Source organism: Carassius carassius, chromosome 25, assembly GCF_963082965.1.
Source record: "Carassius carassius chromosome 25, fCarCar2.1, whole genome shotgun sequence".
Taxonomy (NCBI): Eukaryota; Metazoa; Chordata; class Actinopteri; order Cypriniformes; family Cyprinidae; genus Carassius; species Carassius carassius.
Genome location: NC_081779.1, coordinates 11,048,125 through 11,067,971, shown reverse-complemented (window position 1 = coordinate 11,067,971; position 19,847 = coordinate 11,048,125). Strand labels below are relative to the sequence as shown.

Genomic DNA, 19,847 nt, shown 5'->3' with positions numbered 1-19,847 from the left:
GCTGTCTCGCACTGCATGTCACAGTACAGATGTCCGTGAACTTTAATGAGCAGTGTAGCTGTCACTTTTTCTGAGATCGAAGAATTTTTCCTGAGATATCGTAGTTTTATTTCATGTCAGTGTCTCCTGGGATGTCTGGAGTAGCAGGAAATGGAGAAGCAGGCCGAAAGAACAGAATGAATGACAATAACTCTCATGCCTTTGTTATAAAAGCTTCAGACACATGAAGAGGACAGATATGGTCTTTGATCAGCGCCCAGAATTACACTTTAATTATGAATCGTGGTATACATGAAGATGTGACATAAACTGTGCGGGTGTATTTTTGTTAGCATGTGCCACTGTATGTGAAGAAAGAACAGCAAACATTAGGGGGAAATGAGGTTTGTTTTGGTTGTTGGTTGATGTATGCGAGATTAAAAGTTGACATCTTATTTGTCCATTGATTGTTTCTGATGTGATGGAGCTGTCAGCCTTCAGTTGGGGGTTTTGAGTGGCAGCTCTCAGCTGTTCTGTCGTCTTTAATCATCTCTTAATCAGAACAGCAGTGGAGGATGGGCAGGGAATGCACTCACACAATCCAACTCGCTCTGTTACATTAAGACAGTATGTATTTTGAACACAACAGGATATAGTCTTCCAGTTTAGACAAGGATAACGGATGCATCTGAATATGCCTACTTCTCTACCATATAGTAAGCTAAAAAGAACGTGATATGAGTAGTAGTATGTCCAGATTTTATAAAACCGCTGGCAAAAAGTTCCCAGATGACCTACAACTTGTGGCAGATTCTAAATTGTGTATACAAAGGTTGCTTTATTATACCATTAGACTAAGGAGAGGATTCATAAATGGGTGTGTACTGCTCTAGTTGTAGGTCACATGACAGTACAAACATGGCGGGTGTATTACTGTATGTCTAGATTACATTCGTACTACATAAATTCCTAAATATAACATATTTTAATAGTCACAAAATAAATACTTTTTCAAATGTGGTACATACTTAAAGTATATAATTTTGGACTTGTTTAATTCATATTTAGCTAGCTGTATTGAAAGAGGATTTTATTCAGTGGGCTTCTATTTTTGAACTGTATCTTTTTTATTGTGAATATATATATTAATCCTTATTGTGCCCCTTTTACTAGATTTGGTTAAAACATATATATATATATATTAGAAAATATCTTAATATTTCATTCTCCACTTTTCAAGTGTTTGTCTTGTTTTATGCGTTTTCTCATAAATGTTGAATACTGTTCCTAAAGTGTTGAATTTGTGCTGGTTGTATCTTGGAGTTTGTCTAACCAGCATTGAACACAAAACGGTTGGATTTGGCATTATTCTGACAGCAGGAGAACGTCTTAATCAAATCTTTATCAGCATGTTCAGACATCATCATCATCACCAATCTGTTTCACACCCAGGCAGAAGAACTTCAGCTCACAGTTTTCTTTTAATTATTTACACTTTCTCTTTCTGTCTGTCTGTTTAGCGCCTTCCCAGGTTAACGAGCTGCGAGCAGAGAAGGTTGAGCAGCGCAGTGTGACTCTGGCTTGGAGGGAACCCATCGTGTATCCCAACAGCAGCCGCACTGAATATGAGATCAAATACTATGAAAAGGTTCAGTTACATGCTCTGTCCTCTCCACAATGCACTAAATCTGTTGTTAACCTGCACATGTGTACAGCCACACTAAACGGCAGGTTCCCACAGGCCTGTAGCTCAAAGATCATTCTGTCAGGCGCAGCAGTGCTTTAGAACATGAAGCTGCCAGACACTGATGTCTTTTCAAACTCCTGCCAGCACTGAGAAAAAAAAGAATACACAATAATACATTTATAATGAACACAGTATGTTCACATTCAAACTCTTACACAGATTATAGTTCATAAGCACATAATGTAATGCAAACCACTTAAATGTTATTTTGCTGTCGTTTTTAATTAGAGAAAGGGAAATCAAGGAAAATCAATCCAAACATTTCTGACTCAGAATAGAGAAAATCTTGTTCGTTTTAAGATCTCATGTAAATTTAGTGTGTCTTTTTTTTTTAATTTTCAAGTAAACCCTTAAGGCAAGTTTTTATAATTAGTTAACTTTTGATCATTTGTTTTGTTGTGCATATAAGAATGTTTCATTTCCTACGGGCTCCTAGACATTGATTTATTTAATTTTTGTATTAAGACCATTGATTTTAATGAATTGTTTAATGAAGATTTAAAATTGTAATTTTAGCATGCTTTCATAATTTACTTTTGATACTTAGTTTTTATCTATAGATTTTATAGTTTTACTTGTTGTTTTTTCTAAATAAAGTTTATTTGTGGAAAATAGTTTATATTTGTGTATATATATTTAAATTGTCCCTCAGTTGTTGTGTGAATTAAGGTAAAAAAAAAAATAATTAATAAAAATTAAAAAAGGTACGCTACTGTTCATAAGTTTGAGGTCAATGCATAAAGACATTTGTAATGTTACAAAAAGAAATCTGTTTTAACTAAATTCTGTTCCTTTGAAGTTTATATTCATTAATATAATATATAAATATTATACACACATATATAAATATATTAAGCAGCAAAATTGTTTTTCACTATTGGTGATAATAAATGTTTCTTGAGCAGCAAAAAATCAACATGACACTGAAGACAAAAGACAAAGGCAGTTTTATTCCAGAACTGTTTAAAATATTATTTCCATCACTGTCATTCACTTCCATAGACTCTTTGGTGGTTGTTTTCTGGACATATTTCTGTGTTCCTTCAGGACCAGAAAGATCAGCGCTATTCCACAGTAAAGACGGCTGCCACCCGAATTAGCATCAACAACCTGAAACCAGGCACCACCTATGTCTTCCTCATCCGCACCTGCTCCAGCCCAGCACTTTCATCTCTTTCCTCCTCTCCTCTTTCTTCCTCCTCCTCCTCCTCCTCCTCTTCTTTGTCTCCATCTTCGCCTTCTGCTTCCTCTTCCAGCCCTGTGGCAGCTGTGTCGCCCCCTTCGCTTGACTACGGGGCGTACAGCGCACCACTGGAGCTGCAGACGCTGGTGGAACGTGAGTGTCTCTTTGTTTTAGAAGAAAGAATGAATGTGAAAGGAATGTGGGGTGCAAAATTGTTGTAAACTCTACCTTTTTTTATTAATTTCATGTTAATACACAAAACATGTTGGCTTTACAGTGAAACAATGACTTTAAAGAGCAAATGCTTGCTGTCATCTTTAATTTAAGAGGACACTTTCATATTGAATGAACACTTTGGAAGGACTTTCACATGTGACCTCATCCTGCTCCTTCACTTTAGCACTCAAACAAGTATTTGAACAGCTTTAGATTATGCAGAACAAAGCTGCAATCTTTGGTGCCTGGTTGCAAACCATTTGGACTGAGTCTCATTGCAGATCCTGTCGAGTATCGCTCCTCAGCTTGGAGTTTTTCTCAAATGTGTAATGCTGCACTAGATTTAAAATGATTGATTCAGTCAGATAGTAGAGAAATGTTAACTTCTCAACATTAAAAAAAAAAAAAACTTGATTTGTATGTTATGACGTCATTTTGATGCTTAAAGGTGGAGCATTTTTGTTTATCTGAAGGGACCTCATAGTAAAATTTTCATGTAAAATTATATTTACTAATGAAAGTATGATATATTATATTATATTATATTATGTTTATTATTATGTTTATTATTATATTATATCATATCATATCATATTATATTATATTAATTATCATTCATTTTGAATTCAAAGTGTTATAATCAGGACTGTTAATATTACAATATTTTATTGTGAATTTAAATATTTGTAGTACTCATATTTTTCGTAGTATTTGTTAACATATTAAAGTAAGACTGAAAAATGGGCCTTTGTGATTGATACTTATAGCACAAATTTAAATAAAGATAAATATGAATTTATGTGTATTTTATATACAATACTGTTCAAAATATTTTTTAAAGAAATAATGTTTTTATTCAGCAAGGATACAATAAATATATCAAAAGATATTTACATGGTAACAAATATTTTTCTTTTAAATAAATGCTGTTCTTTTGGTACATCAATGAATCCTGAAAAAATTTAGTATCACAGGTACCATAAAAATTTTAAGCAGCACATATTTAACATAATAATAAGAAATTGTTCTTAAGCAGAAAATCAAAAGTATCATGTGACTCTGAAGACTGGAGTAATTACTGCTGAAAATTCAGCTTTATTTCACAGGAATATATTACATTATAAAATGGATTTAAACAGAAAACATTTTTTTATTGTAATAATATTTCTAAATATTAATTTTGTACTGTGTTTTTGATCAAATTAATTCCTCCTTTGTGAACATAAGTGACAAAAAATCATACAGACCCTAAAACGTATTGTAAATAAATTATATTGCATATGTATTCAAAGTTCTCCAATTCACAACAACAACAGCAAAACAAAAAACATTTACAAATGCAGAACAGAATAATTCAATAATACTCTAAAGCAACTTTCCTCACGATTTATGGGCTTACAATAATCTTGTATGTGTAAAGATGGATTGTTGTCCTGATGTCCTTGTATGTGTAAATATGCAAAGCTGGTGACAGTGTTTTGCTAGAGGGCTATATTTCACTCTTTGAGTTTCAATGATAATTAAATTTCACCAAAAAAGCAATGTGGGGCCATTTGGAGGAAAGTCGTAACTTTTTAACTTATAAAAATGTATTCCCATTAGGATGCTATCAAAATAAATAAGGAAAGACTTCAAAGATCAATCTTCTTGTCAAGCTCCAGTGCTTTTAGAGAACTGGTAATGGCTTGTGCCATCATGAATACTAACCAAATCTTTTGTTTGTCTTTGTGTGTGGTTGTGCAGTGGCCTTGGCCTCTAGTGAGCAGAGTCCTGTGGTGATCATCGTGGTGGTTTCGGTGGCTGCTCTCATCATGTTACTGACTCTTGGAGTTGGATTGCTCATATGGAAAAGGTATAACTGCTATTTCAATGCTTTTAACAAAGACTAACTCATCAAATGCGTATTTCATTCAATGCTTGTGGAAATGCAGAACAAATTCACGAAGTTATCAGTTATGATTTGGTGAAAATGATCCTTTGCATCTTCAAATCTAGCCTGTCAAACAAGACTGTCTCATGACCGTTTTGTTTTTGGCAGAACTATCCCTTTAACTGAAATAGGATATGGTTGCACATTCAGTTTCTACTCTATAGCGGGTCTCCCTAATGGCTGCCTGACAGTTGCATCAGGAAAATACTTTTTCTACTTCCATGGTCTGCGAAATCATCCATTAGAATGAATCAAAACACATTTTTAGTCGAGCCCATCGCTCACAAACACAGATGCACAAACTCATCTGTCATCCCACAGGAGGGCATGAAGCCTCATTCCTCTTTTTGAGAAGCGCAATGCCCTTGTTAGCTTGTTTGACGGGCAGCGCAATCGCTCGATCCAATTTTGCCATGATTGCGAGACGTGTACATATGTCGTGTGTGTGTTTGTAAAGGCTGCCTCTCCCAGCAGGGAGTGAAGGTGGAGAAATATGAAGAAAGACATGCCTTCTGCTCCTGTATTGTTATTTAGACAGATCACTCTCACGCTGATCACATAGACAACAAAACTGTCCCACATGCACAGAAGTGCACCGGGAGATGCACATGAGTGGATATATGCAATACTGGAGAATCAGCAGTGTTTTCACAAGCTCATCAAGTTCTTCCACAGTTGGACATAAAAGATCTGTACAGTTGTCTCTGTGATGTAGTGGTTAGAAGGATAGGTTGTGATACTCATGTGGATGGTGCAGGTTTGAGACTTGAATTGTCCTAATTCAGTTATGCTTAATGTGCCATTGTTTTAGTGCCATGTTTTCAAAAAAAAAAAAAACCTTACCATAAACGTTTTGGCCTTAAGTGTTTATGCCAAGCAAAATGTGAAAGGAGTTTTGTTTTCCTTGGCCATGACTTCAATCTTTAAATTCACGTAATTTTATTCTTGTATTTTTTTACCTTATTCCTATAATGTTACTACTTAAATTTTGTAATATTATGACTTTTCGCATCATTTTCAATTTAATTCATTTGTCTCAAGTGATTTAAAAAATAAATAAATACTGCTTTCATATCGTTGTGGCTTTATTGTAAAAATCATAATTGATGTTACAAAATGTTATTACTTAATGACTTGATTTAATTATTAGTACTAGTACTTTCATCTCATAATTTATTATTTTGACTTTATTTTTAATATATTTGTACTTCAGTCTTGTGATGTTAAGATTTTGACATAACTGACTTATCAAAATATTACAATGTAGTATTATTTAAAAGTATATATGAAATATTATCAAAAACTACTTCCATAATAGATTTAATGTGATTTAATGTGTTTTGAAAATATTTATACTTTAGTCTTGTAATTTTACAACTTCATTATCTAATCTTTGACTTTGTTTTCATAAAGGATTTATAGTACATGAGATTATTCTCAAAAAAATTGAATTTATTCTTGTACTGCTATATCTTAGATTTTTAATTTTAAACATCGTAAACGTAAAATAAATCTTTGGATAAATCTATGTAAATCTTTGGATATTTCTGCCATGTTTTGCACTCACAGAACCCATGTGTCTGGGTATTTCATGCGCACAAAATATCACAGGTGTGACATACTCTAATGGATCTCTGTGCAGATGCGGTTTTAGGGGAGGGAGTGGCAGACAGAAAGCACACGCTCCTATAGCTCTCCGTTAATGATGAGAATGGATTATATTGAGCCGGTGTGGAATGGTCCTCATTCATTCTCAACCACACACAATGGAGTCTCGCCGAGCCTCTGTCAGTCACACACAGCACAAAATTTCTTTCATATGCATCCACAAACTTGATCATCAGCTCAGACAACAACACACAATCTAGTTGCATGTCGTTCTAACACACAGAAGAGAGCGGATTTATCGACTAGTCTCTGATAAAGGGGTTTATATTAATAAATGATGTGTGCGAGAAAGGTTTATTAGAGCATATATCAGGTGTGAAATTGTGTTGGACAAACGAAAATTGCTGACGTCTCATTGAATTTAGGCACACACCATGCTTGTCCATAGTAGTATGTTATGTATAAGTGAAACATAAACAGCCAATCTGCATGGAAATAAGACACAATATATTGATTTTTAAAGACATTTTTTGTCATCTCATTGAGAGCTTTGCCCTTCTGCCACAATAATGTTGCATTATATGTTTATGTTATCTTCATTTCGGGTTTATTTATGTTATTCAGTTAATAATTGCCATCTAATGTAATTGATTTGTTTGATAGCCCTAGTTTATACACATTTTGAACATCTAAATCTTTTCAAATCAATATCCATGCATATGAAAACAGTACTGCAGATCTTTGACTCAAGTGTTTCTGTTAAATCAGATTGGGTTATACAGGGTTTGTTTTAAAAGATACATTTTGTCCCCAAAACCCTTCTGAAAAATTATGGGTCCTATTTTTTTCTCATTCTATTTCAGGGACTTCTTTTATTATTAATAAAACTCATTTACATGCGTACACACACGGCCAGGGGATTATTGGTATTTGTGGACAGCCTTTCTTTTGGCCCTTTATGTACATTTAATATACTTGCATCATCTGAAGCCAGTGGGCTTTGTGTCTGTGCCTGTGTTTGAAATGAAATACTAGCATACTGCTTTAAAAAATAGTATGTGAAGGTCACAATAGAGTACAGCAGTCAGGTTCCGGAAGCAATAATGCCATTCAATTGATTTTAACAATTATTTCAACCAATGAAGACAGACCTACTGAGAGTTACGAGGTTTTCCGATGATATATGCTTTTTGTGAAGCCATCAACCCACATTATTTCAACTTATTTTTAAAAGAATCTAGTATCTAGTTTAACATCAGAACTCTTGGTGAAAACTACATTATCCATGATTCTGCAAATAAATCACAACAATCAGAGAATTACATCAAGCAAATCATGCCAAAAGAGCTCTTTAGCAGCCTCCCACTCAGATGAAGTCAGTTTCCCTACACTCTCAAACTACTTTTTGTATATATTTCTACGCATATTTTGCAATAAACATAAAATGCATTGTTTCTCTCTCTCTGTAATCAACATCTAAATCAAATGATGAAATTACTAATATAAAATACTATTCAAAATTATCAGTAGTTTTATTTTTTCCTCTATCATTTTTAATTTTGGTGTCATTCACAGTGCCTCATGGGATTGTCTTTATTTCCCTTTTTAAAGCATTCCGGCGTAATAATCAAAGAACTTGGCTGCCGTACCATGGCTGTGTAACATCACTGCACCTACTGCATCCACGGTATGGCAGCCAAGTTCCTTGATTATTACGCCGGAATGAGTGTAGTTCCTAGCCATATCGGCCTAGAAAATCGCAACTTTTCATTTTCCGTTAGTCTTAGTACATAATGTAACTACAGAAGAGTCAAGTTTTAAATGAGAAAAATATTGAAACTCTTTGGTCATTTTTGAGCAAGATGCTAATGGTCTAATCAGATTCAATGATCTATGCAAAGCTAAGCTAAAAGTGCTACCGCCAGACCCGGAGATCGGCTGAATGGATTCGAAAATGGTAAAAATCGACTGTTTAACTCTTGGCGAGCTGGGAAATTAGCCTATTTTTTTTTTTTTAAAAGTGGAGTGTTCCTTTAAATCATAGTTTGTATTCGCTTATTACTGTATAACAGATACTTTTTTAAATCCCTATGGAAAAAAATCAAAGGGAAAAATACTTCTAGACCCAAGGCTACTGAAAAAGTGGAAAGGTGGCACTGTTGCACTCTACTGTATATGCAACAAAGAACATTTCAAGTTATGGTCTGTTCATGTTGTTATGCATTTTTTATAAATATACATGGTTATTTATTGGTTATATTTTCAATCCAACTCTGTGTAAAAATGCAGTCCAATCAGTTTCAACTATTCCTGTAATTAAGTGTTGAAATTTTAGATTAGTTTTAAATCTGTTAGATGTGTCTTGGGTCTGAATACACTGAGAATCTCCTGCAGAATGCTTTCATCCACACACACTCACATAAAGCTCTAACTTGTTCTTCTCTGCAGTCACTCCTTTCACTTTCCACTCACCTTCACTCCTCTCTTCACCACCCCTCCTCTCCTCTTCTCGTCTTTTGATGCAGACCATTGTATTAGCTCTCATACAAAGTTATAAAAGACAGGGAAAATGCTTTTTATTTTTTTACTCCTCGTTGGTTTTGAGGGCTATTTGTCCTAGTATTTCTGTCAGAGAATAACTGTTAAAAGGATAGTTCACCTGAGAATTTACATTCTCTCATCATTTGTCACCCTTAGGTTAACTATAATTAATTTTAAGTAGGTTAGAAGTTAGGTGGCATGAAAGGAAGTGATGATGCCACTTCAGAGAGTCACTTCCTATGTTGACAATAGTGAGAAGGCTACTCTCAGGCCCATTCTCCCTCTCTTCCTTTAGTGGCTTCTCCAGACCGTCCAATGTAGCTCCTACTCGCGTGGTGCTGCTCTCTACCTCCTTCTCTACTCTTCCTCCTCCTCCTCTTCCTCCCTCCACGCAGCTGTCTCCCAGGTACAGGCATGCCTGCGCTTCTTCACTAAGCCTCCTACCTTGCTGCTGCCTTTCTCTTCATCTTCTTTCCTCTCGTTTGTCCCGTCTGCCTTGCCACCTCATTTCCTAACAGAGGCCATGTTTACTCCTGCTATTAACATCTTTAACAGGTGGTCAGCTGAGACTGATTGCATGACCAGTTTGTTATTTTGAGGGTAAGTTCTCAAAATGTCGAGTCAAAGAGTCAACAAATGCAACTTTTATGTGCTGAACATGATCCGTCTCGCTGTATATTGGTGTCAGGCGAAACAGATGTTCTGAGGACTTTGAATGGGACTTGGGTCATTTCATTTGAATAAACATTTTCTTTTAAACCCACTTGGAGCAAAATGTTAAATATTTGTTTGTTTTTTTACACCATGGGATGATCAGTAGGTAGGCGGATGTGGATGGTCTCCACTGTCAGATCAGGATGGATTACTGTTTACATGTACAAGTTAAGCAACCATAATCTAAGGAAAGTGATATGTAAATAAAAATATGATTTAAAAATCATAATATTTTTATTAATAAAATTATATTTATTATTATTACTAATTCAGTGTAATAATAATGAATGAGAACCGTCAAACTCAGAAAATTATACATTTATAAACTCATTATTATTATTATTATTATATATTAGCAACTTACATTGCATTTAAGTTTATGTAAAATAATAATAATAATAATAATTTACTTACAGTAAAAGTGTAAAGTGACCCTGAGCTTAGGAAAGGTAATACGGTCATTTTAATAATAATAATATGAATGCATTATATTATTATTTTAATGCTGTTGACAGGTCTTTTATACAAAGCCGCTTGCATTACATTGAAGGTATACATTTTGTCAGTTCATGCATTTCTGGAAAGTCAAACCCATGATCTTGCATTGCTAGAGTCATGCTGTACTTTGACTATCAATAAAATGAATCATTTGGACCTTCTTTACTCCTGTATTTATTGCCCTCCAACAGATGTGAGGTGTAAACATGGTCAGAGAGCTGAAGTCCCTGCAGGCTGTGTGTAGTCTCTCCTACCTATATGTTTCTTTCTCTGTCCGACGTCGGTCATATTCACCTTTTTAGAGTAGACTGTGAATGTCCTAATTAGATGCCTGCCAGCACACACACATAAATGTTGTAAGTCTGTTTGGTGTGCGTCCTCTTTCTTCTCAAACAACAGTACACGCACTAGCAAATAACCTAGTCTCCAAAATCGTGTCAGAGTCCCCTTTTGAGTGCTTTTTCACCCCTGGTGTGCGTGCGTGTGTGTCTCTATTCTCTAATCCCTCCCGTGGTGCATGTCTTTCCCCAATGTCTCCATGTCACTAATCCACAACGTAAAATCACCCAAATTCCATCAGATCCTGTGGTGGCCTGATTCTTCTTGCACTCACGCTATGACTATGTCAGAGCAGCGATTCCACAGGAAATCTCTACATTTACTCACCATGGACTACCAAAGATAAAACCTCATGCATACTTTTAAACTTATGATTTCAACCGAAAAGTGTTGTAGATTTTCACCTCAAAGGAATCTTAAAGAGATAGTTACCTCAAAATGAAAATGATCACTTAATTATGACTTCTGTGCAATCCTAGGCATTCTTTTTTAGTGCTGTGAATGTGAATGAGGACTGTCAAGCTCAGAAAATCAAGTGTAAAATAAGCAATTTTTCCATCACAAGGGAAATACAAATTTGTTATCTTAATTAAGTTCACTCAGTTGCATTTTTGTTTAGACTGGCAGTACAGACATGTTCGTAAATAACTTTAATACGAGTTGTCATTTTAAATGCTCTTTTGTCATTCCTTACAGTCGGTAACGGCTGTGTTCTGAAATTTAATTTTCTTTAACGCAAGCTGTTTTATGGTCATTTTATGCTTCATTTTTAATGACGTCATTTTTGTTGTTGTTTCTTCCCTCGCAGACAGTGTGGCTACAGTAAAGCCAGCCAGGAGGGGGATGAGGAACTCTACTTCCAGTGTGAGTATCACGTTGTGTTTCCATGCATACATGTGCATTCATTCCACAAATCAACCGGACTGTCAGGATTATTTCTGATGGTGGTAATGGATATAGCTTGTCAGAGACTGAGAGATTAGGTGGAAGAGAAAGGGAAAAAAACAGAGTCTAAAATTGAGTGATCGGTGAAAAAGAGAGATTAGGAATGTACAGTATAAAGTGGCACTGCATTAATGTCTAAGTCTATGTACGTGCCTTTACACCAGCCAGCCTAATGCTCCAGTCTATTAGCATGTTTCAGACACCCTCTGAGATGATGGGGGGGGGCTACCAGTCTTGGAACAAAGATGCTAAATTGCAGCATCCAGTGTTGAAGAATATTGTCAAAACAATCCATTGAAATGCAATGCATACTTTTTATGGCTAAAATGTTGTTACAGTTGCACTACTTTTATTATCGCCAGTTTACTGAGACTCTGAAGCTCTATGGATGGATTGTGAGCATTTTTTTATATTGAAAGTTGGCAAAGCAGATGTATATTAAGAATGGTTTCCTGTCTTCTCTTCACTGTGTTTGTTTTCCTTTTTGGCAAAAAGCCCCAAAAATCTAATTAATTCATTTAAAAAAAACAGCTGCACAGTGCTGCTTATCTCTATATTTTTATGCCCAGTTATCTCTATTTCTCTGCCGTTTTCCCTCAAATTTTTTTAAACTCTAGCAAGATGTTAGCATTCTGTTTCACGTGCGTTAATATTCGTGTGTGTGTGTGTGTGTGTGTACTGTTTCACGTGCGTTAATATTCGCGTGTGTGTGTGTGTGTGTGTGTGTGTACTGTATATGTAAGCATGTCAGAGCAGCAGTAGTTTGGTGAGTAAGGAGCATCTGTGCAGAGCAGTCATGCAGATGGGATATTAAATCTGCTGAAAAATGAACACTGGCGAGCTTCACACACTTTTGAGCTGGTTTGTGCCAAGTCTTTCTCACAGTTTATCTGTACAGTATATAAAACTTATATTTGCACGTGTTCATTAACCCCTTATACTATTTAACACTTTTCTCTTTATTGAAGCCAGATTTCCAAGCAAAATGTGGTGATGTACGGCTTATTCTTATTCCAGCCACAATTAAGTATTTAGTAAGGCTTTAAACGTCATATAGATTAGATTTTATAAATACATTTCATATGGATAGAATAGATTAAACAGTATGTGAACAATTAATCGTAAAGAATGCCAAAGAAGGGCAATAATTTGTATATCGTGTATGTATTTGTATATAGAACTATAACCCAGATAAAATAATGATTATGTGTATTTTCATTCATTTTAACTGTTATAGTATAGCTGTTTTTATGTAATTAATTTATGTGTTGCTCCTTTAAGGACAGGTATGCTTTTAGTCAATCAGCATTAATTGCTGGTTTTGGCTCCATTATGTCTTAAAAGAGCAGCACAAAAATAAATAAAATAAAACAAGTATATAATACAAGAATTATAACAAATAAATAAATAAATGTATTACAAAAATGTAATGTGCAAATGAATGAAAACACAATAAAAGGTGTTCTGTCTGGGTTACATAACACAATCTTGTGCTTTCTGCAAACTAGGCCAAATGTTCACTGTTCAAGGTAGAATTTAAGGAATCTCTCAGATCCTTCACCTTCCAGCAAAAGAACAAAATTTCAAACAAGAACCATTCATTGAAAACAACAAGAGGAGAACAAATAGTATAAAAAGAGTATAAATTCAGATTTTCCTTAAAGGGGTCATATGAAGCTTTTTTAAAGATCATTATTTTGTGTAATTGGTGTAACAGAATATGTTGGCATGCTTTAATGTTCAAAACACATTATTTTTCAAATACTGTACATTATTGTTGGTCCTCTATGTCCCGCCTCTCAAATGCGTTATTTTCTACAAAATCCCTCCTAATGACAAGCGCAGTCTGCTCTGATTGGCCAGCTGACCCGGTGCATTGTGATTGGCTGAACACCGCAAGCACTCAACACCCTTGTATGACCCTGTCTCTTTCTCTCTCTCTGTTTCCTTCTCTCTTTCTCTCTCTCTTTCTCTCTCTCTCTCTCTCTCTCTCTCTCTCTCTGTCACACACACACACACGATGCGCAAAACTCTGAATTTGAACCGCTAATGGCAAATACTTAAACTAATAACAAAACATAGTTACAGTAGCTGATTCAGAAGCGCTAGATTGTTGTAGCAAAGTCAGAATTACCTCCTCTACTAGGTTCACAAAACGGTCGTCCATAAAATGCGTTGCTGTTCTGTTGTAAGTAATCTTAAAGATTCCTAAATGGATCTACTTTCAGAAGGACAAATAAAGTTATTTTGCTTTCTCCTAGATACACACAGCATCTCCCTGACATGACTGCTTCAACACTAACTGCGGTTACTGAAACCACTCCTTCTTTCTTTGCCTGAACATTTTGACGGCATTATGCAAATATTTCCACACAGTGATGTAGACATGTGAGGCCGTGTTTGTATGAGCCATTTTAGTGGGGCGTGGCAGAGTCTTAACTTTGAAAAAGAATATCTCTTTGGATTTGAGACTTTAGTCTTTGCAACTTTACAGATCTTCTTCAAGCACCAATACCTTGTAACACTCCAAAGAGAAAGGAAAAATTTAAATCGCATCATATGACCCCTTTAAAAAATGTCCATGAGCACAATTCTCTATCACGCAGTTCCATACAGTATCATTTCCCATTTTTCACAAATTAAATCCCATCAGCATCATCAGATACTCTCTTGCTCTTGTTTCGCCCTGGCTGCAGTTCTGGTGACCCATCGTGTATGATCTCTGTGTCTCCCACCGTCATTTGTTTTACAGATTTTTCGTCCATTGGTTATACAACTAGCCCTTTTAGCACACTCTCTTTTCACGTTGCATGTGCATTCTGTTTGTTTTATATGCATATTTTTGGATGACCTAGAAACAATGGGTAGGGATCAGTGCTTTAGCTGTCATTATGAAATCACTGAAGCCTACTTTGTTTGTGTATGTATGTAGAACCAGCAACTGTGGATTTAATGCTTTAGATATGCAAATGTATATGCATATGGTTTGTGGTTGTTAGTGTATGGGGATTTAAATAGCTTCTGTGTACATTTGGGACACAATTGTCCGCAGAACTAAATCTGATGAGACATTTCTTTGGAGAACGTCTTCCAAGGTAAAAAAAAAAAAAAAAGAAAGAAAGAAAAAAGGATCATGTATAAATAAAATGTGTATGCAAATACATACTTCTATTTAATTTTTTCCCATGTAGTATTTCTTTGATTTTGTTCATATTATGTTCATATTACTTGTAATGAATGTTGTACACATTTAGATAACTATTTGAAGTGTTTGTGTGCCTGGCTGTTTGGGGATCTGGGTATTTTTGTTCAAAAACGTCAGTTAGGCAAATTATAGACCTAATTATAATCGAAATGACTTAAGTGAGTGTAAACTTGTCTGTAGGTGAAACTGAGTGCATTCTCACACTTTATGGTTCTTACTCAGGTGCCAGACTTATTGTAGTTTTGTACATTTCCTTTTTTTGTATTTAATTTAAGTTCAAGTTGGTTTTAACGGTTTACAATACAAATACAATACAAATCTTCCTATAATGAGACATATATACAGAAGTACTTTGCAAAAACTGCATAAATAACTGCATTATTTTTTAAATTTACATCTCCGCATACTTCAGTGCTTGTGGACAATCGGATGTACTATAATTGTCATTTATTCTACGTTTTTACAGCCTCTACTCTACCATAAATGCCACAATTCTGCAGTAATTTACCATCGCACTGGTGTTTTCATGGCATTTCTGGGTTCAGCAGCTTGTACTGGACTCACTAAGATCTTGTTTCAGCCTCTGAGGAGCCTTGTCATACAACAACTACTTTGCCAAAGTTTGTGACATTGAAATGTATTCATTTTTTTGACCATTTGGATCAACTTAACAGGACTTTCTTTCCCACTGCTTTTGCAACATATCCCAAGGAACACAGCAGCATTATATGATGTAACCACTTTCAGTTTTTTGTTGTTGTTGTGATGGTGTCATCAATTTCACATTTAACAGGAAGAATAGAGCGTCAGAGTGTAAAAAAACTTATACTCTTTGTAGTTTTCACTAATAATTTAGTGCATTCCTATTAGTTTTAATTCATCTGCAAACTTCTGCTTTTAGTTTAGTGAACACATATTATGTAACTATAACCTTGGTGTGTATGTATGAAAGCTTGGCTGAATCAGATCGTTTGATAAAAACAAACCCAAACAGAAACTAATAGGAAGTTAACTGAACTGCACCCCTAAATCACTGTAATAGCAGCCTCACATGTGAATACATGTGCTAGAAAAACCTCATTCCTGTGGAAGAGCACTCTCATGATGGAATGGAGCACCTTTAATTTGCTTTGTTCTTAAGTATGGGTGTATGTATGTGAGCTTCAGATCAATAAGCTGTTATGAGACTGTGAAGTTGAGACCCTGGTCTGCTTTGGGTCGATGCTGACTTGTAAGCACATTTCAGAGTAAGACTGCCTTTGAGTAGATGAAGCATGACATAACGCAAGGATACAGTAAAACAATACAGCATCAAAATAATAAAAGAGTATTTTTAATTTTTATATCTGGTGATTTTTAATTTTTATATCTTTTTGTGGATTTTCATTGTAAATATAAATATAAAATTAATAAATCTTTGTTAGCAACATATAAGTATACTGAACTATAAACACTATGGTCCTGTATAGTACATGTTCAGTTACATTTTCTCATGCTTGTCGAAAACTCTATGCGATGATGTTAGGGTATTTTAGCTGGTTGCCAGGAGGCTGCTTTTTGGTTGCTGAGGTGATTACTCACTGGCCTACCCAAATTTCCTAAAATAGCAAACTATGTGATATTGGCCGTTTTGTGAAAACTGAATGAGTTCATTTATCGGCGTATTTAGACAGTATATGCATGAATGCTTTAAATACCTCTTTTCGTTTATGTTCTTTCATGCATGTTTTGAGATGTTGTGATCGAGACATGAGCAGAGGCAAAATTTCCAGTTTTCCATCCTTTCTTTCCAAACTGACAGCTACTATGAAATGTTGTATGAGAAAATCAGGCCAGATTTCATCACATGCAAAATAACTGTAAGGAGAGTCAGTCTTTTAAAACCAAAATCTATGAATAAAGCATATGATATTTTGATACCTAGAGTTGGCTCCGTGTCATAAGTCTATTGGAGTTTGTCGCCCATTTCATTTATAATAACAGTAATTCAATCAATATTAATGCTGAGTGTAGTTCCACCAATTATATATATTTTTGTTTTTGTTTTTCAGTTAAAATCCCAACCCGAAGGACCTACATTGACCCAGAAACCTGTGAAGATCTGCTGCAGACTGTTCATGCCTTTGCCAAAGAGCTGGACATATCTAGCATCAAGATCGAGAGGATAGTCCATACAGGTACCAGACATCAAAACCTCCTTACTTCACTCTGACTTTTTCCACTATCCAATTCATATCCCAGCAAATGTATTTTCTTTTTGTGACAGCTTAAGGTTTTTTCAATGCTGTGTGTTAAAGCAACATAATAGTATCTATGCAAACTATCTATGCATCACATTTTTCTAAAAAATAAAGGTTCTGTCATCATTTACTGACCCCTCATGTTGTCTCCAAACCCATTTGACTAATTATTTTTAAACATAATGTACAGCTAATGTTAATGTATGAAATTTACAGCTAATGCTAAAGTAGTTTGTCAAAAAAAGCAAATTTTTCTAAAAACAAAATTGCAGTGAATGTGGATGGGAGCTTACAAGCTTCAAAACAGGAAGCAAAAGTACCATAAAGATGTCATCTAAGTCATTATTCTCAACATGAGTGCAAGTAAATGGTGTCATAATTTTCATTTTGGGTAACTGTTCCTTTAATTGACAAGCAATGTTCTCATTTATGCTATGTTATGAGAAACAAATAAATATCAAGTGAACCCTTGCATTCTTCAGGAGACTTTGGGGAGGTGTGTCGTGGTTGCCTGAAGCTTCCCAGCAAACGAGAGTTGCCTGTGGCCATAAAGACCCTACGTGCAGGCTGCTCGGAAAAACAGAGACGCTCATTCCTCAGCGAGGCAGGAATTCTGGGACAGTTTGATCAAGCCAACATTGTGCGTCTGGAGGGAGTCATCACCAGAGGTCAGTAGAGACAAAGAGATTGTGCAATGAATAGATGGCATGGAAGAAAAGAGAGATGTATGGGACGTTCCTCTGTAGAGAATGTGAGCTGCAGGGCGATTGGGACAATTGCTAGCAGGACAGGGAGTGACAAAGAACGAGAGGATTTGATGGCCCTCACCTGAAAGAGATTCAAGAGGCAGAATAGATGACATGTCCCTCCGCTGAAAAAGAATAAAGAAGGGATGAGCTGGTTGTCCCACTGCAGTAATGGAAAAGAGAATGATAAGTCATTGATTGGACAGTTTATTGGGAAGTGGACCCTTGAATAAATGGGCCGGTCCTCAAAAGCGTAAGAACAGAAAGGGAGGGAAAGGTCGATACTTGCAGGATGGATGATCATCAGAGGTAAAAGATCAAGGACAATGAGGAGCTGTTATCACCTCCAGGAAGGACAGAATGAAGAGAATCGAGCTTAAATGAAACTGGTAACTCTCAGTCAACAAGCGTGATGAAGGGAAACTTGGCTCGGGGTGGAGATGTACGGAGAGAGAAGAACAGATCCATCTTTAGATTGATCGATGTGATGTTCCTGGAGATAAAACAGCTAGATGGATTTGCCTTCTGTGTTCTTGCCGAAAGGAATGAGGGATGATGAAGGTATTGTAAAGACAGGGAAGACCAGAGGGGATGCTAGATTTGCTAAATTAAAGAACTAGCAGTGGTGATATTAGTCTGGGACTTTGTGTATTAGTGCTGAAGGAATTATTAAAGGGATAGTTCACCCAGAAAAGAAAATTTGATGTTTATCTGCTTACCCAAGATGTAGGCGACTTTGTTTCTTCAGTAGAACAAAAACCAAGATTTTTAGTTCAAACCATTGCAGTCTGTTAGTCTTGTAATGTAAGTGGATGGGAATCATGGCTAAAACATTAATAAAAAAAAAAAAAACATATACAAACAAAACCAAATTAAACCCTGTGGCTCGTGACAATACATCGATGTGTACTGACACAAAACGATCGGTCTGTGCAAGAAACTGAACAGTATTTATGTAATTTTTTACCTCTGATTCACGCAATGTCTGAATTGTTAGAAGGCTCCTGAGCACGTCCTGTTGTGCGCATTCTCAGCAGCAGGCTCTTGAGGAAAATTAAATTCCTATTTAAATGCTCATCCATCTCCATCCATCTTCTTCCGCTTATCCGGGGCCGGGTCGCGGGGGCAGCCGTCTAAGCAGAGAACCCCAGACTTCCCTCTCCCTAGACACTTCCTCCAGCTCTTCTGGGGGGACACAGAGGCGTTCCCAGGCCAGCCGGGAGACATAGTCTCTCCAGCGTGTCCTAGGTCTTCCCCGGGGTCTCCTCCCAGTGGGACGCGCCCGGAACACCTTCCCGGGAAGGCGTCCAGGAGGCATCCGGAACAGATGCCCGAGCCACCTCAGCTGACCCCTCTCGATGTGGAGGAGCAGCGGCTCTACTCTGAGCTCCTCCCGGGTGACTGAGCTTCTCACCCTATCTCTAAGGGATCGCCCAGCCACCCTGCGGAGAAAGCTCATTTCGGCCGCCTGTATCCGGGATCTTGTCCTTTCGGTCATGACCCAAAGCTCATGACCATAGGTGAGAGTAGGAACGTAGATTGACCGGTAAATCGAGAGCTTCGCCTTGCGGCTCAGCTCTTTCTTCACCACGACAGACCGGTACATCGACCGCATTACTGCAGAAGCTGCACCGATCCGTCTGTCAATCTCCCGTTCCATCCTTCCCTCACTCGTGAACAAGACCCCAAGATACTTAAACTCCTCCACTTGAGGCAGGAACTCTCCACCAACCTGAAGTGGGCAAGCCACCCTTTTCCGACTGAGGACCATGGCCTCGGATTTGGAGGTGCTGATTCTCATCCCAGCCGCTTCACACTCGGCTGCAAACCGTCCCAGTGCATGCTGAAGGTCCTGGCTTGATGGAGCCAACACGACAACATCATCCGCAAAGAGCAGAGACGAAATCGTGTTGTCACCAAACCTGACCCCCTCCGGCCCCTGGCTGCGCCTAGAAA

At 36.6% G+C, this 19,847-nt stretch overlaps 1 protein-coding gene across 2 annotated transcripts in view; it reads left to right on the top strand.

The window, feature by feature from the left end:
* The window catches only part of LOC132104177 (ephrin type-A receptor 7-like), a 147,163-nt gene that overhangs the window by 117,797 nt on the left and 9,519 nt on the right, over window positions 1-19,847 (top strand). Inside the window, exons 6-12 of one of the 2 annotated variants that reach the window (XM_059509448.1) lie at window positions 1,500-1,627; window positions 2,774-3,062; window positions 4,869-4,977; window positions 9,500-9,610; window positions 11,564-11,619; window positions 16,957-17,082; window positions 17,628-17,813. In XM_059509448.1, coding sequence (XP_059365431.1) covers window positions 1,500-1,627; window positions 2,774-3,062; window positions 4,869-4,977; window positions 9,500-9,610; window positions 11,564-11,619; window positions 16,957-17,082; window positions 17,628-17,813 — 1,005 coding nt within the window. The remainder of the gene's footprint in view (window positions 1-1,499; window positions 1,628-2,773; window positions 3,063-4,868; window positions 4,978-9,499; window positions 9,611-11,563; window positions 11,620-16,956; window positions 17,083-17,627; window positions 17,814-19,847) is intronic. The other variant, XM_059509449.1, reaches the window with a different exon arrangement.